We start from the raw sequence: 27,659 nt of genomic DNA on the forward strand, positions 1-27,659 counted from the left end.
AATTACAAATTAGAGTAAGAAATATTACTACATGTACACTGGCACCATGCAAAAAGAGATGAGACTGTATAAACTTACCCTTCTAGTATTGGTTACCTTAGTCCTTGCTTTCCAGTAGACTTGACTGTATGCATAGAATAATACAGGTTGACTAACTTTGGATAACCAAAGGGCACGCAATATACTTGGAATAACTAAAGGGTTGCAAATGCTGCGTTCAGGTTCAAGAACATTCCCGACATTTCAATTATAGGGTCGAACCAAGTACCTCGACAATATGTTGCCCAAATTTTCTGCACAATAATTGATTATAAAATACACCTTTGCAATTTAAGTAAGTGGCGCATATGAGGAGAATATGGCACATGGGCTACCAACCTGCACATGTATTGCAATTAATTACCCAAGTTGAGGATTAACTTATGTCACCATCCAGGCTTAGGAAGCCATTATAAAAATGTAAGCCTTAAAATACACTGATCATCAACCAAAAAGACTGAGGATTCAACTTATCTGTACAATAACTACTTGATGAAAATATGAGAATACCAGTTTTCCTTTGTCAACACAAGTCATTGGAAAATTTATTCTAAAAACCTAAACAGCATGGTAAGGCTAACTTCGCAACTAAATGAGGATGACACAATTTGATTATAAGCTTGGGCCCCCACCAATGTCATACAAGACAAACATCTGAACGTTGATTACAAGAAGGTGGATGAAAGAAAGGATCACTTAAAGCAACAGGTGAAAATTAAATTAACATTTTTTTATTAATTCCCTTTACTGTTACACATCTACTCTGTTTTCTTAGCGCGGCCTTTCTTTGCTGGAAGTGGCTTCTGAGATTTTAAGACAGCACTGGCTCGACGCAAGGCCATCTGCAATAAAAACAGGTCCATAATAAATGAATAAACAAATAAAAAAATAAATAGATAAATAAACCATAGAAGTACAATTGCTACACACACTTTCAACAACTAAGGTTGCAAGGGTTTAAGAAAATAAAATAACACTACAATTAGCCGAATGCTTACAACCATGATTGATGTGTGATGCATCACCATAGGAGTAAATCAGCAATCGTACTGAAGAAAGCGGGCTAAACTCCAACCGCAGACTCTACTTACTACAAGTAACAGCAACCAACTGAGAAGATAAAATTTCAAGCCTGGATGGACCCTAATTTTTTCAAGAGGCCTTTGACTGCTGTGACAGATTTACTCTTCATGAATTTCCCATCACTCCGAAAGACCCAGTTAAGCCTCAACAAAAACACCAAACCCTTATGCACCTATTTATGCCCAGATTTCCCCACCCACACATACCTATGTCCACCATCGCCAAAAAGCTTCTTTTCTACCCAAATGAATATACAGTAGAAGATCAATCATCCAGAATGCTTGGGACCACATGCATTCTGGATTAATATATGTTATGTGAATAGACCAGTAACCTGGATATAAGCAATATGACAACTTTTTTTCAGAATGCGTGTTGGTGGCAGCGGAAAAGATGCATTGTTGAGTCAAGAAATGAGAAAATACCAATCACATTCATAAAATTTATGACTAAAGATTCAATTAAAAAAGATTCGAGAAGTGCATTTAAGTTCTTCGTTCATAAATCACAAGGGCAGATAAGTCGAGCAAGTAATTTTGATGTAACAACCCTTACATTGAAGGAAAAATGGCACAAAATTTTTACAATCTGACTAAAACATCAATATTTTTGCCCCTCCTTTTTTTTCAGCGTGCACCTGTTGCATGTTTCAAATCATTTTCACAACTACTAGCAAACTCATTGGCAATTATCAAATCCTCTGATCAAGGTAACCCCATTTCTTATACATTATCATTGATAATAACGGATTGTAAACTTCTACTCTTAAATTTGATACTAGTAGACGCATCTAATCTTAAAAGTTTGGTGTACATGAGTATTTTGTAAAAACTACTTAGCCTTAACTCCATTAACAATCTGACTAGTCTGCATAATTCATACAGAGGTGTCAAAGAAATACCAGATTCCTGGATTACCGATCTTCTACTCAATATGATTTTGCAAATTCTGAAAGGATGGGAAATCCATCCTAAGACATTAACACAGCCATGCAATTGGTTTGCCACCTATTCATTCACCGAAAACTATTAAGCCTTTGAAGGGCCGAGACTGATGGACAGGGAAGTGACGAGCACACTGCTGAGAATCATATACTGCAGTACCAAGGATGGGCAATAGGTATAAGTGCAAAATTCTACTCTTCCAGAGAGCTCCAAAATAATTAAAAATCTTCATTCGGTATCCAAAAAAGCATTTTTCTTGGAGGAAGTCAGTCGCACAAAGGTTAAAAGTATAATGCAAGCAAAAGTACCAGGAGAATTAATTACAGGGATGATTCATATAAATAAGGAACCTTAGGAAAATTAAAAGAAATATAAAATATTGAAACTGATTTAGACATATTTTTTTAAACAACATACTTCCTTTGGTCACAATTTCCTCTAACTTTCCAAGGAAATTAGGAGGAATTAGAGTGGGACAGATTTAACATTATTTTTAAATTAATTAAAACATTGCAAACGAAGTATAGTTTGTTAATGTTGGCCTAAGCAATGGAAAGTTACTGTACTAGTACTTAACCCAATAAAATTAAATTTTCCTCAAAAATTTACGCCAATTATTTTTCCTGTGTTGTAATAGCACGCTTAATTTTCTATTTACAATTACTGATTGAATAGGATTAGAAAGAATAATTAATTCTATTAAGAATTAACATAACAGGTAATGTCAATGAATAAGAATTCACTGAATTAAAGTGCTGATTCCAACCTGATGCATACACAACAACCAAACTGGATGTATAAATAACACCAATTCGTCCTAAATTATCGACATTTCAACATCCATTCTCTCATTCACCAAATCATTTTGACGGTACTCATTAAACATTTCAATACATTTAGTGCTCACTTATTGAAAAAACTATCACTTTCGGATCCAAGACATTGTTCGGAATACACCAATAGAAATGAATCCGCAAAAGGACGGGCGTCTGTAACGACATATTCGCATTTTTCATCATGAATGTAAACGCTAATAAGAAACTGTGTTAACTTCAATAGAAGCATTCCAGTTCATCCAAATCATGGCACACGCCAACTCATATTTTGACGGACCTTTGAAGCGACCAAGAAAGGCTGAAATTATTCCTATCTATACTGGTTTCATTTTCCTGACCGTATGCAGTTGTGTGAAATTTCAGTTCTCCAAAGACTGGTATCCGAACACCGCGATAGGAATATGTTGTTATTGTGAAATATTAATTTATCTAAATCATGTTATCCATACATTCGATATTAAGAAACCCCATTGCATGGATCTCTGTAACTATACAAATTCTATAACGAGATTAATTTTTTTTTCAATACAGGCACAACCAATGGCACAGGCTAATTTGTCACGGAAGGAGTATGCCAGGGCAAAGCAGTTATGATTCTCACCACATCGAGAATATCATAACGATGGCACTGAGAGACAGACGCAATCAAAACCAACTTACCTTCAGAAGATCGGGCCTGTAACGATTTGCTCTGATAAACCTCTTCAGTTTGTAGAGTGACCGCCGAGGACCAGCCTTCATCTGAGTTCGAACCAAGGACTTGGCTGGATGCCTCTGAAAATACAAAGATCAATTCATTTCCATCACGACATGAGCGAATCCATAGCTCAGAGGCATAAAATACATGCTAATCTACTAACCGATGCCTTCGCCTTTTTGTACACAAGTGTAAATCCCTTGTTGTCCGCAGGCGCTTCAATTCCTATCATCTTTTTATGAATTAGTCCATTGTATCTGAAGGAATTTAAATTGCTTAAATTGTGGGGCTCCTATAATAAAACGAACAGAGATTAATTTTCCGCACACTTCCATTTCGCTATTACAAATAGAAAGTTCAACTCAGATAAAAATTTTCTTCAAAAGATTCGGAGATCTTGGTGATAATTACGGTCATCATGTCAATAAAAACCTACTGCCTTCGAATGATACTCACTTTACTGAAAGGTTTCTTCACGTTCCTCTTCTTAACAAGATAAGAGTGGTTGTTACGGATCATCATCCATACTAAATCTGCCGACATTTTGCTAGAAAAGAAACTTTGCATTACATGCTTCGCCTACGAGGATAGTGATAGACCATGACTAAGCCAACAATAGTCAAGAAACTAGTAGTAATTTGAAAGTCTATGGTAATTGCATGGATGTCAGGTTTGAACACACTGATAAAGAAAAAATGCCGACAAAATCGGCGTTGGACAACAGAATTGAGAGGGGAGACACGTGCAGCAAAATATGACAGATGGTTACTCTGCCATCAAACGTGAGAGAAAAGTGAACACTTTCAAATCAAATTAAAGCGTACAAAATTGAAGACAGTAACATGTAAGGTAAGGCATCAAAATAAGAATTTAGACACTATCATACTTACAACGTGTTTCAATGACCACGTTACTTCGAAAATGGACGCCTGCGAAAAGCGCACGAAGAAATATCTGCCACCTGGTGGACAAAACCACGAAAAAGGAAGCTGAAAAACATTAGAAAAGCGAAACTAATGGACCAACGGCATGAAGGCGTTAACTCAAAAACACCAAAATGTGATAAAGTCTTTGTTATTATTATTTTTTGACGACTTGTCAATCTAATACGAATGTAACTGTTATTCACATGATCAGAATATGAAATGGTCGAACCATCAATGTGGTGCCTCGCTGCTAATGAGGTAAAATAAATATTTCTTGTTAACACGTAGGTTTTTGTCAAGCGACTACATCTCATAGATTGTTTGGTTGTTTTCTTTATTTGCAGATATTCTCGTTTGCTTGCAAGTCATCCATATGGTGTTTTATTGTCTGTCACTTTCATCTTCGTCGCTCTAATTAGCTTACCATTTGTTACCCATAAATTCCCAGACTTCAGTGATCCACAATTGGTAACGTATAATCAATAGACCCTTCAACAATATTTCACTATTTACCTTTGGAATATTCATTTCTAGCTCTGTTGTGTCGCTTAACGCTATTGGTAACTTCTATCCACGTAAAAGGGGTTCGAATCGAGGCAAACCCCGATATCTTCCAGGTTGACCGCTTGGGACAATTTAGTGGAAGCTACACGAGCCTCAGGGCCATTGACTTTTAACCCCAGCGATCTCTACCACTCCCAAGAGAAGTTCTATAGGGTCCAGTTTTCAGATGGTAGAAGGAAGAGTATTACTTCTAAGGTATTTGTCTTAATCATGTTTAGTTGCTAAGACTACACAAATCCTTTGAACCGGTTCCTCGATATGGTAATCCATTAATAACCAGAGACATTGCCTTTGATCATAATAAGAATCAGCATTTTGTCTTACACTTAGTTGGGTAAATATTATCATATATGTATGTAAAACCATCAAATACATTTCTCGGTGTCCCTACAGATCACCATAAACTCTTGGACTCCTAAAATCTGTTTTAAAAAAGAATATTTTACTGTGAATTGTTACTTTTTTTATAAGCCACATATTTATTAGCATTAGTTTTCCATCATAAAATGTGAAGGGTGTTCTATTTTCCGGTATAAAGATGATTTTGCAGACTATGTTGACGTTGTCAATTGTGAATTTACTATCAAATTTATAGTGTTCACTTTTCACAGATTGTTAGATAACATATGAATGAATGAGATGAATCTATCATTCATTTCGTTTGTCAAATTCTCTTGAACACTTATTAGGATTTGTTACATGTTAAATACTCAGTCTTTAATGAGTATTATTAATAATACTCAAGTCTGAAGCGACCAAAAGAGAAGCCGACTTTCTCCTCCCACTCCTGCGACTATGACAGCAAACACTAAAGAATTATTTTAATAACCTTCAATGTAAATATCTTTCTTCTTAACAAAAAAAACAATGCTGGAAGTCATAAATAATCTTGCTATGATCTTTTTAGCCTATTTCAAGCTTGGATATTCTGGCTACTTCTTTCCCTACTGACGCTGCTTTCTTGGCTAGGCCTCCCTACCCTGACTCCCGACTCTCTATCTCTCACAGACACACACTACAATGGGAAGCATTTTCTCTCCCTAAATTTCCTTCAATTTTCATTCTGTAGGTTTTTTCTGGTTAGGTACCATTTGTTCAGGCTCAGGCATCATTTATAAATTGGTGTTTATTGCCTGCCTCAGCCACAAACCCACTACCACAGTAATTAATTAAACAAAGATACAGTGGTAGTGTTCTTTTTCTTATTCTTCCTCTGCTGCTATTCCCATTAGGGGTCGCTGTTCCTAACTAGTGTCCTCCAAGTCATTAGATCTTAGGCATCCCTTTCAGTCAAACCTTTCTCCCTCAAATCATTCTAGACACAGGCCCCCTATGATCTTCCCCTTGTTCTCTTCCCTTCTACTAGCAAATTGTGAATTCTGTTCCCCACGTATTCCTTATCCCCTAAAAATATGTCCAAACAGTTGCATCCTTCCCTCTTGCACCTTTCTTTAGATCTCAACGACTCCTGTTATCTCCCTCATACTGTCCAGAAAAAATGTACATTTTAAAGAATAAGGGAACTTAGTCATTAAAAAATTTATGAAGCATGAAAGAGGTCAAACTTCTGATATCCATTATTGAATGCTGTATACAACTGTTCCTTCTTCGCTTTTTGTTATGAATTTAGCCAAGTTTTGCAATTTCATTACTTAGAATGTGCAGTAAATGTGCTCTTTTGACGATTATTAGATTATAAATTCTCAAATAACCACAGTTGGAAGTGAATTTGTGATAAGTTTGGGAACAATGAGAAACATTTTAATGCCTGAGGAAATGTTCTTTCAAGACCCTTTTCCCAGAAATGCAGGGTGGGGTGGAATGGAAAAATCAATACCTCTACTGCACAAACACTCAACAGTTGCCTTCTAAATCAATCTGCTCATCTAGTAGCCCTAATAGTACTAGATGAGCAGATTCAAAATTGGTTTCAATTCTCAAATCAGGGAGCCGAGCCCCACCCTGCATTATATGGGGGTTCTACAGGGCTATCTAAATGTGTCTATTCATCCTAGTTGGTCCATATCAGTTGTAAAAGTATGGCATTTTTATCATATAATTTTTTATCAATAGCATAACAATTAAGGAATTAATCTTTAAGTACTTATCCAATTCCTGTATAACATTTTTTCAGGGTTTGGGGAAAAAAAAGGACAAGGAATACCCAACGCCTTTCAATAAATCAATTGGAGTTTTCATCCCTCGTGATGGTGAAAAGGTAGCACATCTTAAAGTTGATTCTGAAGACTATTTTGATGAAGAAGATGGGGAGGTTAATGACTCTGTTCATATATTGGGTGGAAATAATTCTTCCAGCAGTATTAAATTTGAAGATTTCTTCTGTGGTGACCCAAGTAAGTATGCAATTGAACTGTGGGCAATGATGATCTTGTTATTTGCTATCATTGTTCAAGTGGTGGTGCAGGCATGATGCTGAATATTTCTTTCTTTATCATGATATAATAATAAACTTTCAATATCATGTTTGAGTGCATTCATGAGTGTTTTGTTGCACCATATGGTGGACATCCTTATTAGCATTGTTTACTGGACAGTGCAAAATTTTTCCACATAATTTATTGGGATACAAAGCATTTTATTGGCATTTGGAGGAGGTGAGTAGCAGCTGAGGTCATTTGTGCCATGGGGAAGGGAAGGGTGGAGAGAAACCTGGCATTGGCATCAGTGGCGCAGCGAGGGGGGGTTTTGGGGGTTAAACCCCCCCCCCCCCCCTAAGCTCAGAAAAATATTTGAATTTAATCCATTTTACTTAATTTGATTGATATTACTAATAGAATAGTGTAAGGATTAATTAAATATCCCTCAGAAAGCCGTAAAACTCACCATTTTGAACCGTTTATCTTAAAATTCCGCAATTTATTAATCTCGCACCTACCCCTTATCCTGGTGGGTATTGCATACCACCACACACACCGGTATTAGTTGCACCTAGTGTTTTTTAGGCTCCACTCTGCAATAATTTCTTTTAAAAATATTGGTTGAAGTGACTGATGTATAGCATCAGCTTTGGTGTATTTATTTGAGTATACATTATTTCTGTAAACAGCAATGAATTTATTAGGTACTGACCTGAATTTATGGTGTGAAAGGTGTCGCCAGCTATTTTTTTTAAATAGGAACCATGAATTGTTACCTGTTGGCTCAACTGATCCTCTTGTTTTATTCTATTTTTATTTTTGATTAGGTACTGATTATGGAAGAGTTGTCTTGTCATCTGCCAGTGGGGAGAGTTTACTTTCTTTTGGTGCTATAAAGGCCATGTGCCACCTAGAACATGAGATCTTGATAGGTGGCAGAGAAGGAGGTGAAGTGACTGAAGCCTACACATCCTTGTGCCAAACTTCTAAGTCTGGTGCTTGTTGCAGACCTTGGTCTTTGTCCAATTATATTGCTCAGCTTACCAATCATTCATCATGCATGGATATATCGGTGAGAATTACTCTTCATACCTTCTCTATTTTTATCTAAAAATCAATGAACATTTCTCTCCCATTTGTGCATTGTGAATATTCCCACCAAAGGAAATCAATTTATTTTGTGGCACTTCAATAAGCAGAATGATACTGAAAGGTACCTGTTAAGTCCCTGACTCGCAGATACTTGCAAAAAAATGTTTTGGTATAGAAGTGAAAAGTAATTGTATGACTTTTCATGGAAATAATATTTTGAACTTCTAAATAAATTATATTGCAATATCTGAATGTTTTCTAATTCATAGTTGGTAAATCAAGTACACATCAGCATTTGCGGCTGTAAGAATGACCAAAGTCCCCATTGAAAAATCCAAAGTATCAGTATACATAGTAAATACTTAGGATACTGTCATGTGGTGAAAGGTACAACAGCTTTTAGTGTTCATAATATAGGAATACATAACTGGACATTATTTTCTTTTCTTGCTCTGAAGAAGCAATTAAAAAACACCGTACTTTTGTTTGATTAATCAGGGCATCTCTCAGTAACAGTGTACTTTTCTGGGCCATAAGCGTCCGTTAGCGATAAGTTTTGTTTGTGAATTATTTATTATATTCTTCATTTGATAATAAAAGGCAGAATCTTGTTTCTTTGCAAAAAATGACTAATTTTATATTCTTGATTATTCATTTTTATATTCTTGATATTACATTAAGAATCATCAGAAAGTGGTTTATAATTGTTATTTTTTCCTTAAATTCTCAGGAAACAGATGTCAAGTATGCAGTCAACATATTGAGTCAGTGTGGAATGATGTACCTGTATGAGAAATCAACCACAGATTGCAGAGATGGTCATCTCAATGAGTGTCAGTCACCTCCCAGGGAATGCGTGCATAACAATTGGGCTTACAATATTTTCCATTTCCTCACTGATAAAGATCTATCCAATTTGGGTGGTGAGGTAAGTTGGCCAGAATTTCAGGTTGTGGCAATTCAGGGTCTTCAGCAATAGGGAATAGTGCGTGAATTTTTAATCCCTGGAATAGGGTAATTTCCTTCATCAAAGAAAATGAAAGGCATTGCTTGTGATTCGTTGTCCACCATTAGTGCATTCATAATACACAAATTAATAATTATTTGGTTTTAGAAATCACAGTTTAGATGAATGTTAACAGGTCAATTTTAACCTCATTTGATAAAGGCCAGATTGGCGCCCATACCATGCTACTCCACGTGATGTCACAGGGGCCCGGATGCTATACGAGTATTCAGGAGTTTACATCATCTGAGATTACCAATACATGCATGAGGCACAGAGCTCAGGGAAACATCTCTTAATAATCACCTATTAAAATTGCCTATTGTTGGAAAGTTTCCTTCGTTTGATAGGGTATTAATAATCCTTATTTAATCCAAGCGCTACCAGCTAGCAGGGTACTCGGCTACCCGCTAGCAGCCTGCGTCGTATCAGCGCTCAAGCCTCCCTCAAGGTCACCTCAGAGGGCGGTAGCGGAAACCAGAATGACATCACACAGGCTTTTCTCAGCTTTCATAATTAGCCGTCATGTTTTTGCGCGCTTGAAATTTTTCACTTTTCATTTAATCGCGAAAAATAGATATCGTCATTCGAAAATCTAAGAGCGTGAAATGCGCACTCCAGGAGTAATAATATTTCGATTTAGGCAATAAAAAAATAACAGGAAACCACCCTATTTTAAGTGCAGTATCTTAGTAGGATCTGTACAGCCTCATCGTAACATGGAATGTCAGAGAAGACCACAGAATCGAAATTTCTAGTACATATTCTTGACTCAAGTAAGAATAGAATGCCAGGTGACATATCTGCTTTATGAGGTTGAAGCAGTGTCTTGGCTGGCATTGAATAAATTAAAATTTCGAATTCAATGTGTAATAATAAACCTATTCCTTGTCCTTGTAAATACGTAAGTATAATGTTAGTGAAGCCTTAGAGTGCAGGCTGAATGTTTTTATACGTTTTGCATCCTGACTATGGTATTTGTCCAAAATGCTTATTGCTACCTGGATATCTTGCACTTGGGCATTTTCCCTCACCATAAGGATCGCTAAGGGGCTTAATTCTATGTGACCAGCCCTTGTGTCTGGGGGGGGGGGGGGGGGGGGGGGGGGGGGCTTCTACAAAATCGTGAACTCTCCCAGCCTAAGTGTTAATATTATTCAAGTAATTTTGGGTATTTTCAATTTCTTATGCATTACAGTAATCACTTGAGATTAACCTGGAATTTTGTAAAATTTCCTGGAAAACAGAATTATTCATGAATTTTTCTGCTTTAATTGGGTGGACACCGTGGCATTAAACACTTGTCTCTAAATGAGATTGGGGGTAAATTAAGGGGTGGGGAGCAGGATAAGTTGCCAACCCCCATAAATTCTGAAGAAATTGAATGGATGTTAGTATTCCACCTCTTCCTTACACTTCCACCTTATTTCAACTCTTTACTATTCAGGTATCTGACCAGAAGATTCCATTTCTCAAGTATTCCGTGATATTCTTGCCAATTGCATGCAGTACCACTTCAATGGCTTACTACTCAGCAGTGAAGTCTATCATTCCATCATCTTACAATGGAATAAAAGTGGAAGCAATGGAACTTGGTAATAATTTTGCATTTTTAACATTCCTTTTTTCTTTTTGAACATATTGGGGCCTAGGAAACACGTAAATTTATTGGAAGTATGTATTGAAAAAGAAATTCATTTATCATTTGGGTATCGTGTACATACAGCAAACTACCGATTATCTGGCTGCGGTATATCCATGTTGCGGATTATCTATGCATGATTTTCACTCTCGCTCAATTTTTTCAGCGATCTTTATACAAAAAATAAAATCGGACACAAAATCATCATAATTACTTCATTAATGCTAGGATAAACAAATCCGTTAGAATCCCCTTCGTAAAACGGAAGCGATCATGCGATAGCTGCATTCACGGCAGCACCATGTTCGTGTTTTCTGAGCCTCACAGTGTGCGACCTCGCTCCTTGATCACGGATACACGTCGCACAGCAGTTGCAACCTGGACAACTTGTGCAAGACGTGACTACATGGGGTGGTGCCTGACAGTGTAGTTTCCGACGTCAAGCAGTGGTTTTGAAGCATTTGTGCATACCATTTTACTGTATCTGTAATCACACAGCCACGGATGTGTGGTTTTCGAAACCAGGCCTTACATGGAGCATCATTAATACGAGTACAACCATGTTATCGCCACCAAAAAGATCGCGAACTGGCAAAGAAAGCTCTCAATGAGTCTGGGAAGCACTCTAAAATAACAGAATAATGGCATAAGTAATAATGTATTCTTTGTTATACGTAAATGATGAACATTAAAAGATATTAAAGTGAAAGTTTGGGTTATCCATGTTTTCCAATTATTCGTGCCGTCTCTCCCCATCATTAGCCTGGATAATCGGGAGTCTACTGTATGTGGAAAATCTTGGACATGCCCTTCTGTTCAATCTTTTGTCTGGGAATGGATAAATTTCTTAAAATGCCACTAATCAAACCTGGAGAATGCATGTCATTCACACTGCATGAAGTGATAACACCTTCCTGAAATTCCGAAGCAGTAAAAAGTAATTAGGTTAAATTAGGTAATTCTTGAAAATGACCATTCTCATATTTTCATCTTTTGATAGGTTTGAGAGACAGCTTGTTCGACCATCATCTCATTCAAGATTCCTGGATGCTGATTGGTGTAGCTGTAGCTGTTGGCTCAGTGATGTGGATGTATAGTAGATCTCTAGTCATTGCTGTGGCTTCTATCCTGTCAATTCCTCTCTCTCTTGGGTTGTCATATAGTGCCTACAAATATGTTTTCCGTCTGTCATTCTTCCCATTCCTTAATTTGGTGGCTGCTGTCATATCTCTAGGTCAGTATTTACTACTGTAATAATAATAATGATAAACATATATTGTTGTACTGTGGGCCGGTTTATGGAAAGAATTGGCTATAAATTATCTGCTGGAAGCACTTAGGATGAGTTTCCAGTGCTCGTACATCAATGGCGTTGTTCAGTAAAAACATTAGCATTGATCCTTTCTTAATCAATGGGAAAATTAGCTTGATACTTAGGAATGCACTGGGTCATAGTCATTTTGAATCAGGCATTTTTTCATTTTTAATAGGTTTTATGCATAAAACAGGATTAATTTTTTTAGATAGCTGTAAAAATGACTTATGATAAAACTTAAAAAGCAAAAAGCAAACCCACACATGATACAACAGAAGGAATAGTTTTTAATTAAGTCCTTCATCAATATTCTTTTCTTAAGGCCGTTTTACACGGTACACGGAATTGCGCAATCTGACGTACGTACGAAGGTGCAATCAAAATTGCGTCGTGTAAAGCGGTGAACTGCTAGAACACATGCGAGAATGCATGAATGCGAGACGGCAAAATAGCCCCTGTTCAAATTTCGTTCATGCATTCGCGCAATTCCACGCCATTTTAGATATTAATGCAGCTCTAATCTGCACAATTCCGTGCCCTGTGTAAAACGGCCTTTAATATTAATTGTTGATTGTGGTGTGAAAATGGATCTCTTAATTTGGGCCTCTTCTTCATAGGGATTGGTGTTGATGATGCCTTCATATTCTGCAAAATGTGGAAGTTTCTTAAGATTAGAGATCCACTGATGAGAATTCAAGCATTGGATAGAGATGCTAAGGCTACTACCGATTTGGAGCTCAATAATGCATCTTCATTCGCCAATTCCACTGTAACCCCGTATCCTCGTGAAGTGGAAGCTGTTGGTTCAGCCGACAGTAGTGAAACCAATTCAGGCAAGTCTAGTAGGCATGAGGAAACCAACTGTGAAGTACATGTGGGATCTTCCTCATGTCAGTATTCCATTGTTAGTGATGTTGAAGGTGCACAGCGGAACACACTTGATTCGACTGAAGAAGAAGGCGGTGAAACTGAAGGCAATGCACCTAAGCACACCAGTGTGGACCTTAAAGATGTTTCCTATGGACCCATGGATTTGCTTGTGTGTCGGACTCTAAAGAGTGCTTTCCAGTCCATGCTTGTCACTTCGTTGACAACTGCTGTTGCATTTTACCTTTCGTACCTGAGCAAGGTGACTGCAATTCGTTGTTTCAGGTAATCTTTAGTATGGTAATGCTATTAACACATAAATTGAACACTTTGACATAAGTATTTTTGAAGTGTTTGGTGGAACATAAATCTCTTATTTTTTCTAATTTGTGACTTAAGTATTTGGCCTTAAGTGTAGTAAGTACTGTATAAGCGTGTGTAAGAGGCACACCCCTATTTTGAGCATCGAAGCTATGAAGAAAAAAATTTTGCTGCATTTTTTTATACTATCGCGCGGTGTTGCAGACGTATGCCTGGAATTTCGACAGTTATCGAAATTTCCTCTTTAAATACTAATTGAAAGAGGAAATTTTGATAACTGCGGCGGTAATAGTGGCATAAGAGGGAGTAGAAAGAGTTCCGATCCTCTCTTCGCATACGCCGTAGCTCGACGATGCTTGTCCTATTCACGAACAATTTATTTAAATGCTCTCGCAGGAGTATTGCAATAGAATTGCAGCTGTGGGAAATTTTAAGGCAAAACACGACAGGCACATAGCATGAACCTTCCCAAGAGCTTGGACAACAATCAGGGCAATCTCAGTGCCGTAGGATAATAACCACGTCGTAGATTTAATGGAGCCACTCTCGGCCCTCCATCAGCCAATGCCTCTGCCGTTTCTTTTCCTTTCCGAGACAGATATTGACTATAAACCAGGTATGTCCTTCAAAACTACGCGTTTCTCTATGTTTGATAAGCTATTACTATATGCAGTATAAATGCCACGGGATGCCCACTCGTGGCAGTAAATTTAGCGCGCTCTCCGCAGCGAAAAACCCTGTGCAATCCTTTCCATATTCACCTCTGGGGTACTGATGTGACAGCACTATGCTTACAAGAAAAGCAAACAGGAGCATTTTAAAAATACGTCACTAAGGGAGAAACTCCCCTGCCTGCCGCTTGTTTTTGACCTAGGGTTTCAGATGACTGACTCACACTGAAAACCAAGGCCACTCAGTTCCCCTTGGACTTGCGACCGGTAAAGGGAAGGGGGGGAAGATAAGTTTGTGTAAGAGGCGCACCCTCATTTCAGCATTTTCAATTTCTGGGAGAAAAGGTGCGCCTCTTACACGCGCTTATACGGTATTGTTACAGTTTGATTTTTGAAGATTTTCTTTGCCATTCCCATTTTACCATGTGGATAATGCTGTCTATCTGTGTAGTCTGCCACTGATAATAGCTGAAGACCACATTGATATGCTTCAAGTTAGCTTGTTTATCTGATTATCTGATTTCAATTTAAAATTTAATTTTTTCAAATACATATGGCCATAAAATATATGCAAATTATATTGTAACATCACAACGTGTCCTTGGCGATTAATCTTTGATCTTGCAAAATAATGTTTTTTACGTTACCATTTAGTGGCATAACTAGGAATGTGCTTTGGGGGGGGGGGGATGAGGGGCCTAGGGGGCAACTCCCCCCCACTCCAATAATCTGGGTCCGAGACAATTTTTGAAAAATGACATGCCTGCAAATGCATTTCAAATCATTTTCGTACTTAAAATTTAACTTTTAGTAGATGTATTTATTATACATCAAAACTAGACAATAGTTTTAAAACATTTTTTTTCTCTTTATGGGGAGGGGATGAGGGGGATCCATCCCCCCCACATAGTTACGCCACTGGTATCATTGTAGTTTCCAGCTTCCGTTAAGTTACACCTTTCTCAAGATTCCATCAAGAGGTGCATGATATTTTAGTTCATATCAGGATGTAGAGAAAATTTTCTCTATTGTCTGAATTTATTTCTTTGGGTGAGAAAAGTAGTCACTTACAGCACACTCCTCATTACCCAGCTACGGATTACCCGTGTTGCCGATTATCACTGCATGAGTTTCAAACTCCTTTGATACTCACTGCGATCTTTATAAAAAATAAAATCAGACACACCAACAGTGTTGCATTTTAATGCAAGGCTACACTTGGTTTTTTATTTCCATTAGATTTCCCCTCCAAAAATGGATTATTTTATTCATTTGTTGGAAAGGAATGTTTCAAGTTTACTTGGATGCCTGCTCTAGCATTGCAGTGGACGAAGAGCGGCAAGAAAAAACTGTGATTAATTTTAGAAGTTTCAACGGTGTTTACCCACTCGAAAAGTGAGAAAAATGTTTTGTATGATCTTTTAATGTATTTTTCGTATTACAACTTTTCAGCTATTGCCGTGACCTTGTGTGTTACAGCCCAAGGGAACCAGAAATTTTGTCTGACTCAGGCAAAAGGAAGTGGAAGCAGAGATGAAGGAATAGAAAAAGAAATTGAAAGAGATTGCATGAGTCTTGGCCAGGCACTCGCCTGCATAGACAGTTTGATGGAGTGTATTGAGCCGAGGGAATAAAAATACCATCAAGTTATTGCCACTAAAAAGATTGCGGTCGAGTGGATAAAGCTCTCTGTGAGTCAGGGAATCAATCTAAAATAATAGACTATGTGCGTAAATTATATATGTATTGTTTGACATACGTAAATAGGGTAGTTTCCTTCATCAAAGAAAACGAAATGCATTGATTGCGATTCCTTACCCACCATTAGTGTATTCACAATATACAAATGATTTGGTTTTAGAAATCCCAGTTTAGATGAATGGCAACGGTCAATTTTAACCTCATTTGAAAAAGGCCAGATTGGCACCCATGCGAATCCACTCCACGTGACGTCACAGGGACCTAGATTCTATATGAGTAGATAGGAGTTTTACATTGTCTGAGATTACTAATGCATGCATGAGGCGCAGAGCTCATGGAAACATTCCTTAATAATCACCTATTAAAACTGCCTATGGTCAGAAAGTTTCCTGCGTTTGATAAGGTATTAATAATCCTTATTTAAGCCAAGCGCTACCTGCTAGCATGGTACTCAGCTACCTGCTAGCATCCTTTGTCGTATCAGCTCTCAAGCCTCGCCCTAAGGTCACCTCACTTGGTGCAGGGAGAACCAGAAATACGTCACACGGACTTTTCCCATCATTCCTACTTAACTGTCGCGTTTTCGCACGCTTGAAATTTTTCACTTTTCGCTTAATCGCAAAAAATAGATATCGACATTCAAAAATCTAAGAGCGTGAAATGCGTTCTCAAGTAGTAATAATCTTTCGATTTAAGCAATGAAAAAACAATAGGAAACCACCCTATTATGAACATACAAGAAATTATAGTGAAAATTCGGATTACTCACGTTTTTCAATTACTTGTGCCGTCTCACCCTGTTATTATCCCAGATAATGGGGAGTTTGCTGTACTTTCATTAAAAAAAACTATGTCAAGCCTATTTTGTATTTGTTTTGTTTGCCACATTTCTATCTGACCTTTTCCTTTCATCTTAAGTATATTTGCAGGCACTGCAGTCATCACCAATTTTTTACTCATGCTGACTTGGTTTCCTGCTGCTGTGATAATTGCTGAAAGGATGTCCACTCCCAATTGCCATGAAAGATGTTGTGATTTTTGCAGTGAAAGAGCTCCAGAAAATTTGTTCGTGGTTATTTCTCACATGTTTCCAGATAAGCTACGTGTAGTGATTCAAAACTATGATAAAATATTCGATATACCCAAATTTTGGGCATGGATATTCGTTATTTCCCTAGGAGTGATCTCATTGTTATCAGTTGTTATTGCATCTTATTACCCTGGGCTACATCCTCCAAATGAACTTCAGTTTCAACTTCTTCACTCCACTCATTTATTTGAGAGATACCACCTTATTTTTCAGTAAGTAAAATAATTTTATTCTTTGTTATGCTATAACTCATATCAGTAAGGTATTTAAATATGTACTACATTTTCAGCTCATTGCCCTTTAACATTGTGGAAGTCCCTTGTTGGTGGTGGTGTTAGGCTAATCTGTATCTGTTGCTGACTGATTTTTTGTGACTTTATAGTTGTTAATACATGTGTGTGTTCATTTGCAGAGTCATTATCGTACGCTGAGGTCAGGTTTCTTTCTTTGACCAATAATAATAACTATAACAAAGATGTGTATTGTCCTAGAATAGTACCTTAGTGCCTTTTAAAGATATGAAATATATGAGGTACATGTTCAGAAAGTAAGTTCCGTGTTGAAATAAAAAAAAAGAATAAATATAGATACTTCAAAGAAATTCATTGCACAAAACTCTACCACTCTTACACTATTTTTCGATGTAGATCCTGTGATTTTCCTGGCATTAACATAGCATGGCACACGCTTTATTATACCCTCTTCGTTTTCGAATGTTTCTGCATATGTAGTCATCCATGAGGTAGCATGTTCTTTCAGCTCTTTGTCACTAGTGTACCGTTGACTTTTACTTGATTTTTCAACGCGAGGTGACGCAATCAATAAAGATGTTAATTGCGAGATGCTTAAGAAACTGCACCATGCAGTACAGAACAAGCATCGAGGAATGCCCAATAAAGGCATTGTATTTATTCACGTCAATGCCCGACTACACACTGGGAATGTGCCAAAAAGACTCATACAGGGCTTTTGGCTGGGATGTTAGCTACATAATCTATTTTCACCATGTCCACGAAAATATCCTGTTGTCGTGGGATAATTTTCGTGGACATGTTGTGATGGCACTACTTAAATCAAGCCTATCCCTATGATAAATTCATCTAGATCACAGTGAAGCAGTTGGCAAATGTGTATGCATACTTTGATATGAAATATAGGTAACAATAACAGTACTTAAGCCAACCAATTTCTTTAGTTTAGTCACTTCAAAAGGTTAGCCCTTTAGTCGCTTCCACAAAACTTACAGACTAAGAAAATGGTCATTATATTGTGGACAACAGGTCAAACTATTGAATACCATTTTTGAATTGTGTAGCACAAATTTAAGGATAAATTCTTTAAAAATAGTTTTAGAGATTTCTTTGTTTTCCTTATAAATTTCCTATATTAACACAGGTTGCCAATAACATGGGTAGTAAGGAATGGAGCCTTGATACCCACATTATGAGCAAATTTTACGGTACCAAAATTGCATTGTATTTGTTGTACCTCATGCTTCTTGTTGCATTCTTCTACTGAAAATTTGTCTTCAAGTGCAGCCTTTTGATGGATATGGGTGATTTCTGCCATCCTCTTGATTTGTAAATTGGGTTGATGAGGTCATTAATATAAAGCTTTGCATTCAATTTTTCATATTTAGTATATGTTATAAAAATTAATATTTTAGTGTTCTCATTCTGATGGAATACTTTTTCAGATTTTAAATTTCTTTTCCCTTGCTAGGCCTCTCTTCAGTTTTGAACAGGGTGAGAGTGGTAGAAATGAGGAGCCTGGTGTCCCTTTGCGTTTTGTGTTTGGAGTCTTGCCACAAGACACTGGAGACCCATTAGACCCCACATCTCGAGTACCTCGGGGCCATCGAGCCAATAACTTACATTTTGATGATGACTTTGACATTGCATCACATGAAGCGCAAGTATGGTTTCTGAAATTCTGCCAGTCTGTCCGTTTGCAGTCTTTTTATGGATCAAATTCTGGTCCTCTTCTCAGCAACTGCTTCATGGAAACTTTTAAAAAGTGGATGTCACGACGCTGTATCGAACCTATCGACATGTTGGACAGGTGAGGTTTCTTGTACATAGTTCTAGATTCATAAACATGAAATTTATTTTTGTGTAAACCTCTATTACAGGTAGCATTTCACCTGTAAAATAAATGGCTCGTGAAGGTTTTTATGTTTTCTGAGTAGCATTTGCCGACCTCTTTGCTAAAATGACAGCCGTTTGCAAACTCCCAAATGTGTGTGCGTGGATCACTGGTGTTGCGGATTAGATGCATGAGTTTCACCCTCCTTCAATATTTTCCATAATCTTACAAAAAATTAGTTGCAAAACATTAGGATTAGTTTTGAACTTGAATAGTGAGATGTGTATGGTGGGGACGTCTACAGTTAGCTACCACCTTAATTTTTAGTGATGAAAGGGAAAAGAAATTTTTGACAATTGAATCCTGTGTCCTTATGCAACACGAGGTACATACTGTTGCAGAGTTTGCATAAGCTAGTAGGATACCTTTTGATCTGACCCCTTTTTTGGATCACCAATTCTGCTGATCCACAAATATGAGAACGGTCACCTTGGTGTATCTTTTGGTATGAAATTCAAAAGTAAAGTTTTTAAAAATGTATTTTGTAGCATACGAATAGTTTTAAATCTATTTGTTCATCATAAAATAAGTATACAAGTGTCATTTATATCCAAGAAAATAATAGTATTAACACTTTGAAGTCTGTAGCCTAGGGTTTTTTATGTTTTTTATAAAATCTACTACATTTAGAAGTAAGTATATTTACGTGTAGCTAAATGGCAGCACCTTTCACCCCAGAAGGCCAGATAACCAAATAAAGAGGCTAAATTGTTCAGGCCTGAGAAAAACCCACAGAATATTTTTCCATGGAATTTCCTGCCAGGGACTGGAGCTCTACACAGGCTCGAGTCCCTGGCAGGAAATACAGTGGAACCTCGATCTATCATTTTTCAGGGGGATGGATGAAAAAAACGATGAATGCGGGAAAACGATCAATGTTGGAATGTTTGGCTAGGTTGCCTATGTCCCAAGAAACGCTTGATTTTTGCTAATTATGATATTCATTAATGGATTCAAACAAGATTTTAGCTGATTGCAGGAATATTATTACTTTATCAAAACATTTAGATCATATTGTTGATTCGACTTGTATCTCTTTCAAATATCCTAAAGGAACACGCCACCTGGCTAAAAAATGCTTGCGCTCCACTCGGCATTTGCACTGCTATTATGGATTTCTGTCTGATGTAAAAATTCTTATCCATCAAATGCCATTTCAAGTACACGTATTTACTAGAGCAATGTGCATGTCATGCCTAAAACAACCGCTTTTGCCGACGCAGTGATTCGTTGTGAGATGGATCAAAAAGGTCAAAAATAGTGTATTATTTAAAATGTTCCTTTGTATTCATAAACTTGATATTTTCTTTTGAAGCTAAGGTCTTCATAATACGATCCCTGTGCGAGGCGGGACCTTTTTTTTATTTTGGAGAAGAGGAAAACTTCCGAGGGGGGAGGCGAGTGCTGAATGGAGGGGGATAGCAAATCTTGGGAAATGCGCTATTGTAACTATCCCACGGCACTCAGCTTCTCCCTGTAGTAGTTCAATCTCCTGAGGAAGATTCAAACTATGTGTCTGTCGTTATTAGCCACAAATAACACGTTGTAAACACTTCGTCTCATTTTCGTCAAAGGATGGATGCAGGAAAATTATACGACAGGACCGCGATCTTGAAACGATCAATGTAGGAAAACGATACTTCGGGGAACGATGAACGATGGATGCAGGAAAAGTTTACATTGTCTTTATGGAACTTTATTTGGGACCAGGACGAAACGATGAATGCAGGAAAACGATCAATGCGGGAACGATAGATCGGGGTTCCACTGTATACATCTCGAGGTATACTCGCGCTTGGGCTTCAGGGTGTTAATTCTGTTAAGAATGTTAACTCAACATTTTAAAAAAATTGTGAGTATTATGAATATGGGTTTTGTTTCCTAGAAAAATAAATTTGAATGAACTTTATTTTCATTGAAGGTAAAAGTGTGGTTTTGCGCTGGTGGAAGTGGAACATATATATTATGTAGGCTACATTATTTGGCTTTCCAACATACTACTTGTGTACTACTTGTTTTGAGTGCTGTTTAGTGGTGCAGTGGTAAAAATTGAGAGCTAATTGTAGATCATGTGATTACTACTCAATGTCAATCAAACTCATTTATTTGCCTTTTTTTCGCTTAACCTGAGTTTGTAGTAATACACACCTTTGTTCGCAACCTGAATTCTATGATGATATTAAAAGTGTTAAGACGTGGTGACTGCACAAACAGAAATATTAGTGTAGATAGAATTTCTAGAAAGAAAGAAAAACAAAATTCAGAATAATGATAATTGTTAGCTTGTACAAAACTGGAATCTAAACTTTAATTGCATTAGATATAGAATTATGTAAAATATCACCAACCTGCCAGACCTTGGCAAGCAATAGTGGAAAGTTGTGAGGGAGAAAATGTTTACAATTTGTTGAAAATAAATTAACTGTTATTATGTATAAATCACCCAAGAGCAGTGCATTGAAGAAGCATTGGAAATACATTGCATTTGTAGGTGAAAGTCTTAAGGCTCAGTGCTGTTTGGTTACAATCAGTTATTGCAAGCAACAGAAAATGTACCGTTTTCATCTCTCAAAATTCAACAACTTATTTTTAACTGTGTTATATTCCATTTTAAGGTTTTTTGTATGGATAACTATTACTTATACCACTTTTTTTTTAATGAAGGAACCTGAATTTCAATGAATAATCATCATCATCTGGCATAAATTATTATGTACATAGTTATTCTAGATATTATTCATCGAAAACTAGGTCGCTTTATTAAAAAAAGTGGTATAAGTAATATTTATCCAACCAAGAAATCTCATCTCTCAGGCCCAGCGCACACGGTGTGACTGTTTTACAATTACCGTTGCAAACCAGTTGCGCCTGAAACCAGTTTGCAACTGAAACAAAACTTCTGTCCGCACACGGGTGTACTGGAAAAAGGCTTGTTGTAAATCAGTTGCGTCTATTGTGCAATCAGTGGAGTGTTACAATTTAGTGCAGTAAGTGTTGTTTTTAAGGCCTTGGCATCATAAGGCATCTGGGGACCTAAAAAGGGTAACACCTTAGTTATGGCAAAATTAAAGATATAATATCTTTGTTTTCCTGGCAAATCCAATTCAACAGACACCTCTTTCCATGCTTTCTCCGTCACATCTTTCCTTGAATATCCTGGCAGTTTGTAGTTGTTCAGAACTACATGCTTCTCCACTTCTCCAACGAGCTTCATGTTGAGATCTTGATCATTCATTTTGAGATCGACACTATACGGCCGTCAAAATACCACCGAAACACCACGTGGTCTCGTGCAACTGCATTCTGCAATGCAACTGCATTCTGCAACGCAACTGCAACCGCGGGCCCACGGTTGCATGTGACTGGTTTCAGACTGGTTTGAGATCGTCAAAATCCAGTCGCGTCGTGTGCGCCTCCACACTCAAATACATTGTCGAGGTCACAAAACAGTTGCGCGCGCAACTGGTTTGCAACGGTAGTGTTAAAACAGTCACACCGTGTGCGCTGGGCCTCAGTCAACTGATTGAAAATCAATTGCTCAATTTTGATAAGTGTGAGCTCATCAGTCCTGGCTATGGTTAAGGTTTTGTTACTGCTCTCCTAACCTGATGGAAAATTCCCTCGACACTAGAATACTACCTTATATTAAGAAATCGTTTGTTTGTAAACCCTGTTTCTGCTTCTTTCCCCCTATATTTTTTATTTTTTTATTTCCATGCCTAAATTATTTGTGTCTTTTTCAGGACACCTTGTTGTGAAACATCAAAATTTCCTTTTACTCGCAAGGTATTTAGGAAGTGTCTGTTACGGGCATTAGCTCAGCTGTATAAAACACCTCACTTGCTAGGCCTTCACCGGGGTGAATCTGCTGGTCCCAGATTTCTGAAAACCAAGCCGCATAAGGTATGAAATTTTATCGTCACATAGTTTGAAGTGAGTTGGAATGAATCTTAAATTTCCTCATATGTGAGTATAGGTACTCAAATGTCTCAAACCTTACATCTCTTGAATCTTCTATGTAAGAAATTATGAGGAAACAAGATATAAAAAGGTATAATATGTGAATAATTGTCAAATTTATTACCTGTATTAAATAGGAAAATGATTTACGAATTCTCTCTAAGTAATAAATTGAAACAAAATAAAGTTTTTTGTTCCTATTGTCCTCAAATTTGTAAAAAAGCATCTGTGAAGCAGTAACTTGGCTGAACTTTTTCGTACCTTGATTAGTAGAGGAAATAGAATCAGAAAACTAACTTATATAAAAACCAAATATTGAATACTATTCCACTCCACAGTTGAACTATTCGCCAGTAACAATGAATTGCCTATAAGCATATGAAATTTCATGACACCAATTGTTAGGAGAGATGTCAAACCAATCTTAGGATGGTAATTGTAGTGCAATGCCTAAGAAAATGAAATGTGTTTGGTTACTTGCATCTCTATTTCCAGAGGATCGATGTGTTTCATTGGGTATCATTTGGGTGGTAGTTTTGGAATTTGTCTGTCATCAAAACTGCCTACTTTTATCCAGATTGGGTTAAAAAGTGCCTTAAATTTACGAAATATTAGAAAATTTGGCTATCAAGAGTTTTTTTTCCTTGATTACATGGACATAAAAAGGACTGGTCAATTGATGTGCCAATCTTGGTTCAGCAAAGAACTTAATCAGGCATTGCCTGGGTCCCTACAGTTCTGTATTAAAGGCGTTCAACTGTAGTTGTCACCCATTTTTGTCACTGTCTTTCTTTCTAGCAGAGATATTTTCAAGTCTCTCTTAAGTATCTCTATGTATGTAATTTCATGTGTAGTTATGCATTTTGCTAGTGTGATTTACGGCTTCTCCAAATTTTGTTACATATTTAAAACAATGTGCTACTCTGTCTTTGTGGCTCTTAATGCATTTTAACTGGTATACTCAATTTGTGTTCCATGAAGATGGTGGCTGCTGTTGTTGAATATGAGAGTAATATTCCATTCACCACTTCCTTCACTGCCATGAATCACTTCTACCATAATATGGAAATTTGGATGGAAGAGCAACTAAAATCTGCACCCCTTGGGTTGAAGTGTGGCTGGTTTGTCAGCAACTTGCATTTTTATGATCTTCAGGTAAGGGATGTATCTATAAACCCATATGGTTTTAGGTCTACCGCCAGTAATTATAAATGGGTCATTCCGCCTAAACTCAACAAATGATTGACCTCTAGCTTCTCCACTTATGATAAAAATTTCTGCAGGGGTATTAATTCACTCGAATCAAAATAGCCTCAGGTCATTCTGTGAAAAATAGTCGTTATGCATTTGTATTTTAGTTTTTTTCCTATTTTTACCAAAAAAAATCCTAAATCACATTATTTACAATGCAGCAACGCTTTGATTTTATGCATCTTGATTTTACGTCATGTCTTCATTTTACACAGCAACACTCAAGTCAGGCCCTGAAGCATTGGGAATCGCAATGGTGAAAATTCGATTGTACATATATCTTTTCTTGTCTAATATACATTTTTGTTTGACCCCTGAGACCCAACTTACCTTTATTCTATGTAGTTTTTTTTCAGATTTGTACAGAATAACCTCACTCTGGAAGAGAAAACTGATCTCAGTTTGACCTAATTTTTAGTTTTAAAAAGTGAATGTGCTGTTGCATCATTACTGTCTCTCTTTGTCATAAGTAGTAAGCATCTTATAATGAAATACGAATTGCAGAATGCCAACTTTAGTTCTCAAATCATTTCCAGGCAACTTTGTCTACTGGAGTGCTGAGTGGTGTTTGTATATCATTGGGAGTAAGTGCTATCACTCTCTTTGTTACAACTTGGAACATTTTGCAGTCACTGCTTACCTCACTGGCCATTGCCTCTGCTACATCAGTTGCCTTGGCTGCTCTTTCGTTACTGGGTTGGAGTTTGGGTCCAGTGGAGTCTCTAACTCTATCTCTTGCCGTTGGTCTCTCTGCAGACTTTGCTCTCCACTATGCAGTTAGCCATCAATGGAAATTAAGGAAAAGTAGTGGCTGTCATAGGATATGCAAGTCTTCAAAGTGCATCATTGATCTGTATGAATACTTAACCAGAAAGACGGATGATGATAACTGTAGGCAAGTTCAACATGATGATGTAAGGGATAGATGTGAGGACTGTGAAGGTGACTCTGGTGGAGTTGATGCTGCTATTCACATGAAACCTTTTGTCGGTGTGCCAGCCACTTTGGCAGCTATCACTACAGTGATTGCTGGGCTACTTATGCTACCATCATCCATTGTAGCCTATAATCAGGTGGGGATTTTTCTTATTGTTCTTATACCCATATCCTGGTTTTACTCTACCTTTTTCCTTCTTCCTCTCTTTAGAATATTTCAAACTGTATAATTTTGTGAAATAATTTTTAATGACAGTTGAGTATTCTGTACAAGATTGTGATAACCTCCTTTTTGTTATTATTTTTTACATTGTCTTTCAGGAAAGCATAGTAAGATATTTCTAATCGAATAACCCCCTTTACTTTTTATTGTAAAATATGTATTTTTATACTATTTTTGACTATACATGAACTAGCTTTGCCATTAAATATTTGTATTAATTTTCTGTACCTATGTGTTTCATTTTATCAGTTGAAGTTGATGGGATCATTAGTCCTGCTGATCCTACTCACAATAGAAACTATGTATTAGTTACTTTTCACTCAAATTAAAAACAACAATTCATGATTATGGCATGTGGTGTCATCTATGTTTGCCCATTCCAAGCTTGGTATTTATTTCATAGCTCTTCCAGGGGGTGTAATATCTTGTTTTAATTAGTGAGGTCTTGAGTTGACATCTGCCTGCGGCATGAATTCATTTGCATTGAAAACGTTAAGCCAATTTTCAGATTAGGTCAAGAAAGTGAAGCATATAATTCATTGAGAAAGGACGAGTGTGATATTTAACATTTGGTGGTGGCTCTGCTATGTGGGTGTCAGTAATAATGAAAGAAAGATCTGGCAGGTCATAGCAGAACTTGTAGGTATTCACCACAATAGATGAGTGTGGATGGCTTGCTATCTTAATATTTAAACCAAACCAGAACCCACACTTTATTCTTCAAGTGATTAATAATTTATTATTTACTTCTTGGTGCATTATATTCTGTATTTGGAAAAAGGATGTTTTTAAAAACCTTTTTTTCATTACATTTTTATTTTTCTTATAATGACAAAACATTTTTATAACACCATCAATGACAATTCTTATCATATTAAAGGAGATTGAGGTAAAGAAGCAACTCCTTGGGATTTCTATTGGAAGCATTTTTCTTTATAATGGTGAGGCATGGACAATGGCAGCAGCCGAGAAGTCAAGATTGGAAGCTATCATATGGGGTTTTTCTGACGAATAACGAAGATTGAGTGGATAGATTGTGTGAGTAATGTGGAAGTCTTAAGAATAGTAGGAGAGAAGTCTTTTAATAGTCTTAAGTAGAAGACAGGACAACTTATTAAGCCATGTCATGATCATGATTGTCTGATGAAAAATAGTATGGAAGGACAGGTGGAAGTTGAGAATGGTAGAGGAAGGCCTCCAATATGATGTGTGGACCAGGAGATGAATGGGTTGAAACAGAAGAATTTGTTGGTATTTAAAGACTAGCTTACAGGAGAATTGAATGGAGCTCTGCATCAAACCAATATGTATTCAGATTGATGAATGTTGGTCATTTTGATCTTTCTTGATTGTTTCTGGCTTTACTTTGTGAAAATCCATTCTTAATAATAAAACGTTATTGTACTTTTCCACACGATTTAATTAATACGACCGGTTTCGTCGCAGAGGCGACATCATCAGGTACAGAATCCGTTATAATAACAGTTAATCTGGCAGATGATCAGTTAATGATCTTTCTTGATTGTTTTCCCTGAAGACGATGGGTGAGTTGCTTGTTAAAATGTTGGAAGGAGATATGGAGAACCTTACCTGGTGCAAAACCTGAGAAATCTTTACTGCTACAGTTAAGAATCAGATATTAAGGCCTGGTTACATGGTACGTTAACACGTTCAAATTAATGATTTTGGTGGACCGGAACGGAACATGTACGAATGCATGAACCAAATTAGAACAGGTTTTATTTTCTGTGCATGCATTCACACAAGTTGGGTGGTTTCACAGTGCATTTTGACGTTCATTCTCGTGTTCATACATTTAGACAACCCATATGTGTTAATGTATTGTGTAACTAGGCCTTTACACATTTTTCCTGTTTCAGTAGTTCCGACTGGCTTTTTGTGTCTCAAGGGTCGTCTGCTCATTACAGTTTTTAAATGGGTTAATTTACCTGCAGCACAATGGCTGGTAGCA

At 37.1% G+C, this 27,659-nt stretch overlaps 2 protein-coding genes and 1 long non-coding RNA gene across 3 annotated transcripts; 2 read left to right on the top strand and 1 right to left on the bottom strand.

The window, feature by feature from the left end:
• Positions 1 to 754: 754 nt before the first annotated feature.
• On the bottom strand, positions 755 to 4,579 carry LOC124166541 (60S ribosomal protein L28). Its single transcript, XM_046544092.1, has 5 exons — positions 4,490 to 4,579; positions 4,056 to 4,146; positions 3,763 to 3,891; positions 3,563 to 3,676; positions 755 to 881 (listed from the first exon to the last, which is right to left on the bottom strand). The coding sequence occupies exons 2-5, from the start codon at positions 4,140 to 4,142 to the stop codon at positions 798 to 800; spliced, it is 414 nt and encodes a 137-aa protein (XP_046400048.1). The 5' UTR covers positions 4,143 to 4,146; positions 4,490 to 4,579; the 3' UTR covers positions 755 to 797.
• Positions 888 to 3,647, top strand: LOC124166542. The gene is made up of 4 exons (XR_006866452.1): positions 888 to 1,652; positions 1,753 to 1,831; positions 2,007 to 2,241; positions 3,434 to 3,647. It is a non-coding gene; the product is annotated as an uncharacterized LOC124166542 (long non-coding RNA).
• A 62-nt stretch (positions 4,580 to 4,641) lies between the features above and the next one.
• Positions 4,642 to 25,914, top strand: LOC124166540 (protein dispatched homolog 1). Its single transcript, XM_046544091.1, has 14 exons — positions 4,642 to 4,783; positions 4,870 to 4,993; positions 5,108 to 5,284; positions 7,224 to 7,443; positions 8,295 to 8,539; positions 9,290 to 9,487; positions 11,013 to 11,160; positions 12,208 to 12,441; positions 13,140 to 13,674; positions 17,001 to 17,384; positions 18,895 to 19,233; positions 23,061 to 23,220; positions 24,259 to 24,432; positions 25,065 to 25,914. The coding sequence occupies exons 1-14, from the start codon at positions 4,740 to 4,742 to the stop codon at positions 25,692 to 25,694; spliced, it is 3,612 nt and encodes a 1,203-aa protein (XP_046400047.1). The 5' UTR covers positions 4,642 to 4,739; the 3' UTR covers positions 25,695 to 25,914.
• Positions 25,915 to 27,659: the final 1,745 nt, after the last annotated feature.

This window comes from Ischnura elegans, chromosome 10, assembly GCF_921293095.1.
Source record: "Ischnura elegans chromosome 10, ioIscEleg1.1, whole genome shotgun sequence".
NCBI lineage: Eukaryota > Metazoa > Arthropoda > Insecta > Odonata > Coenagrionidae > Ischnura > Ischnura elegans.

Coding starts and splice junctions, on each gene's coding strand:
- LOC124166541 (XM_046544092.1), bottom strand. CDS start 4,142: ATGTCGGCAGATTTAGTATGGATGATGATCCGTAACAACCACTCTTAT. Junction 3,677..3,762: donor ACAAAAAGGCGAAGGCATCG/GTTAGTAGATTA, acceptor TTGTATTTTCAG/AGGCATCCAGCCAAGTCCTT. Junction 882..3,562: donor ACAGGCCCGATCTTCTGAAG/GTAAGTTGGTTT, acceptor TTTTTATTGCAG/ATGGCCTTGCGTCGAGCCAG.
- LOC124166540 (XM_046544091.1), top strand. CDS start 4,740: ATGAAATGGTCGAACCATCAATGTGGTGCCTCGCTGCTAATGAG. Junction 9,488..11,012: donor TATCCAATTTGGGTGGTGAG/GTAAGTTGGCCA, acceptor TTTACTATTCAG/GTATCTGACCAGAAGATTCC. Junction 11,161..12,207: donor AGTGGAAGCAATGGAACTTG/GTAATAATTTTG, acceptor ATCTTTTGATAG/GTTTGAGAGACAGCTTGTTC.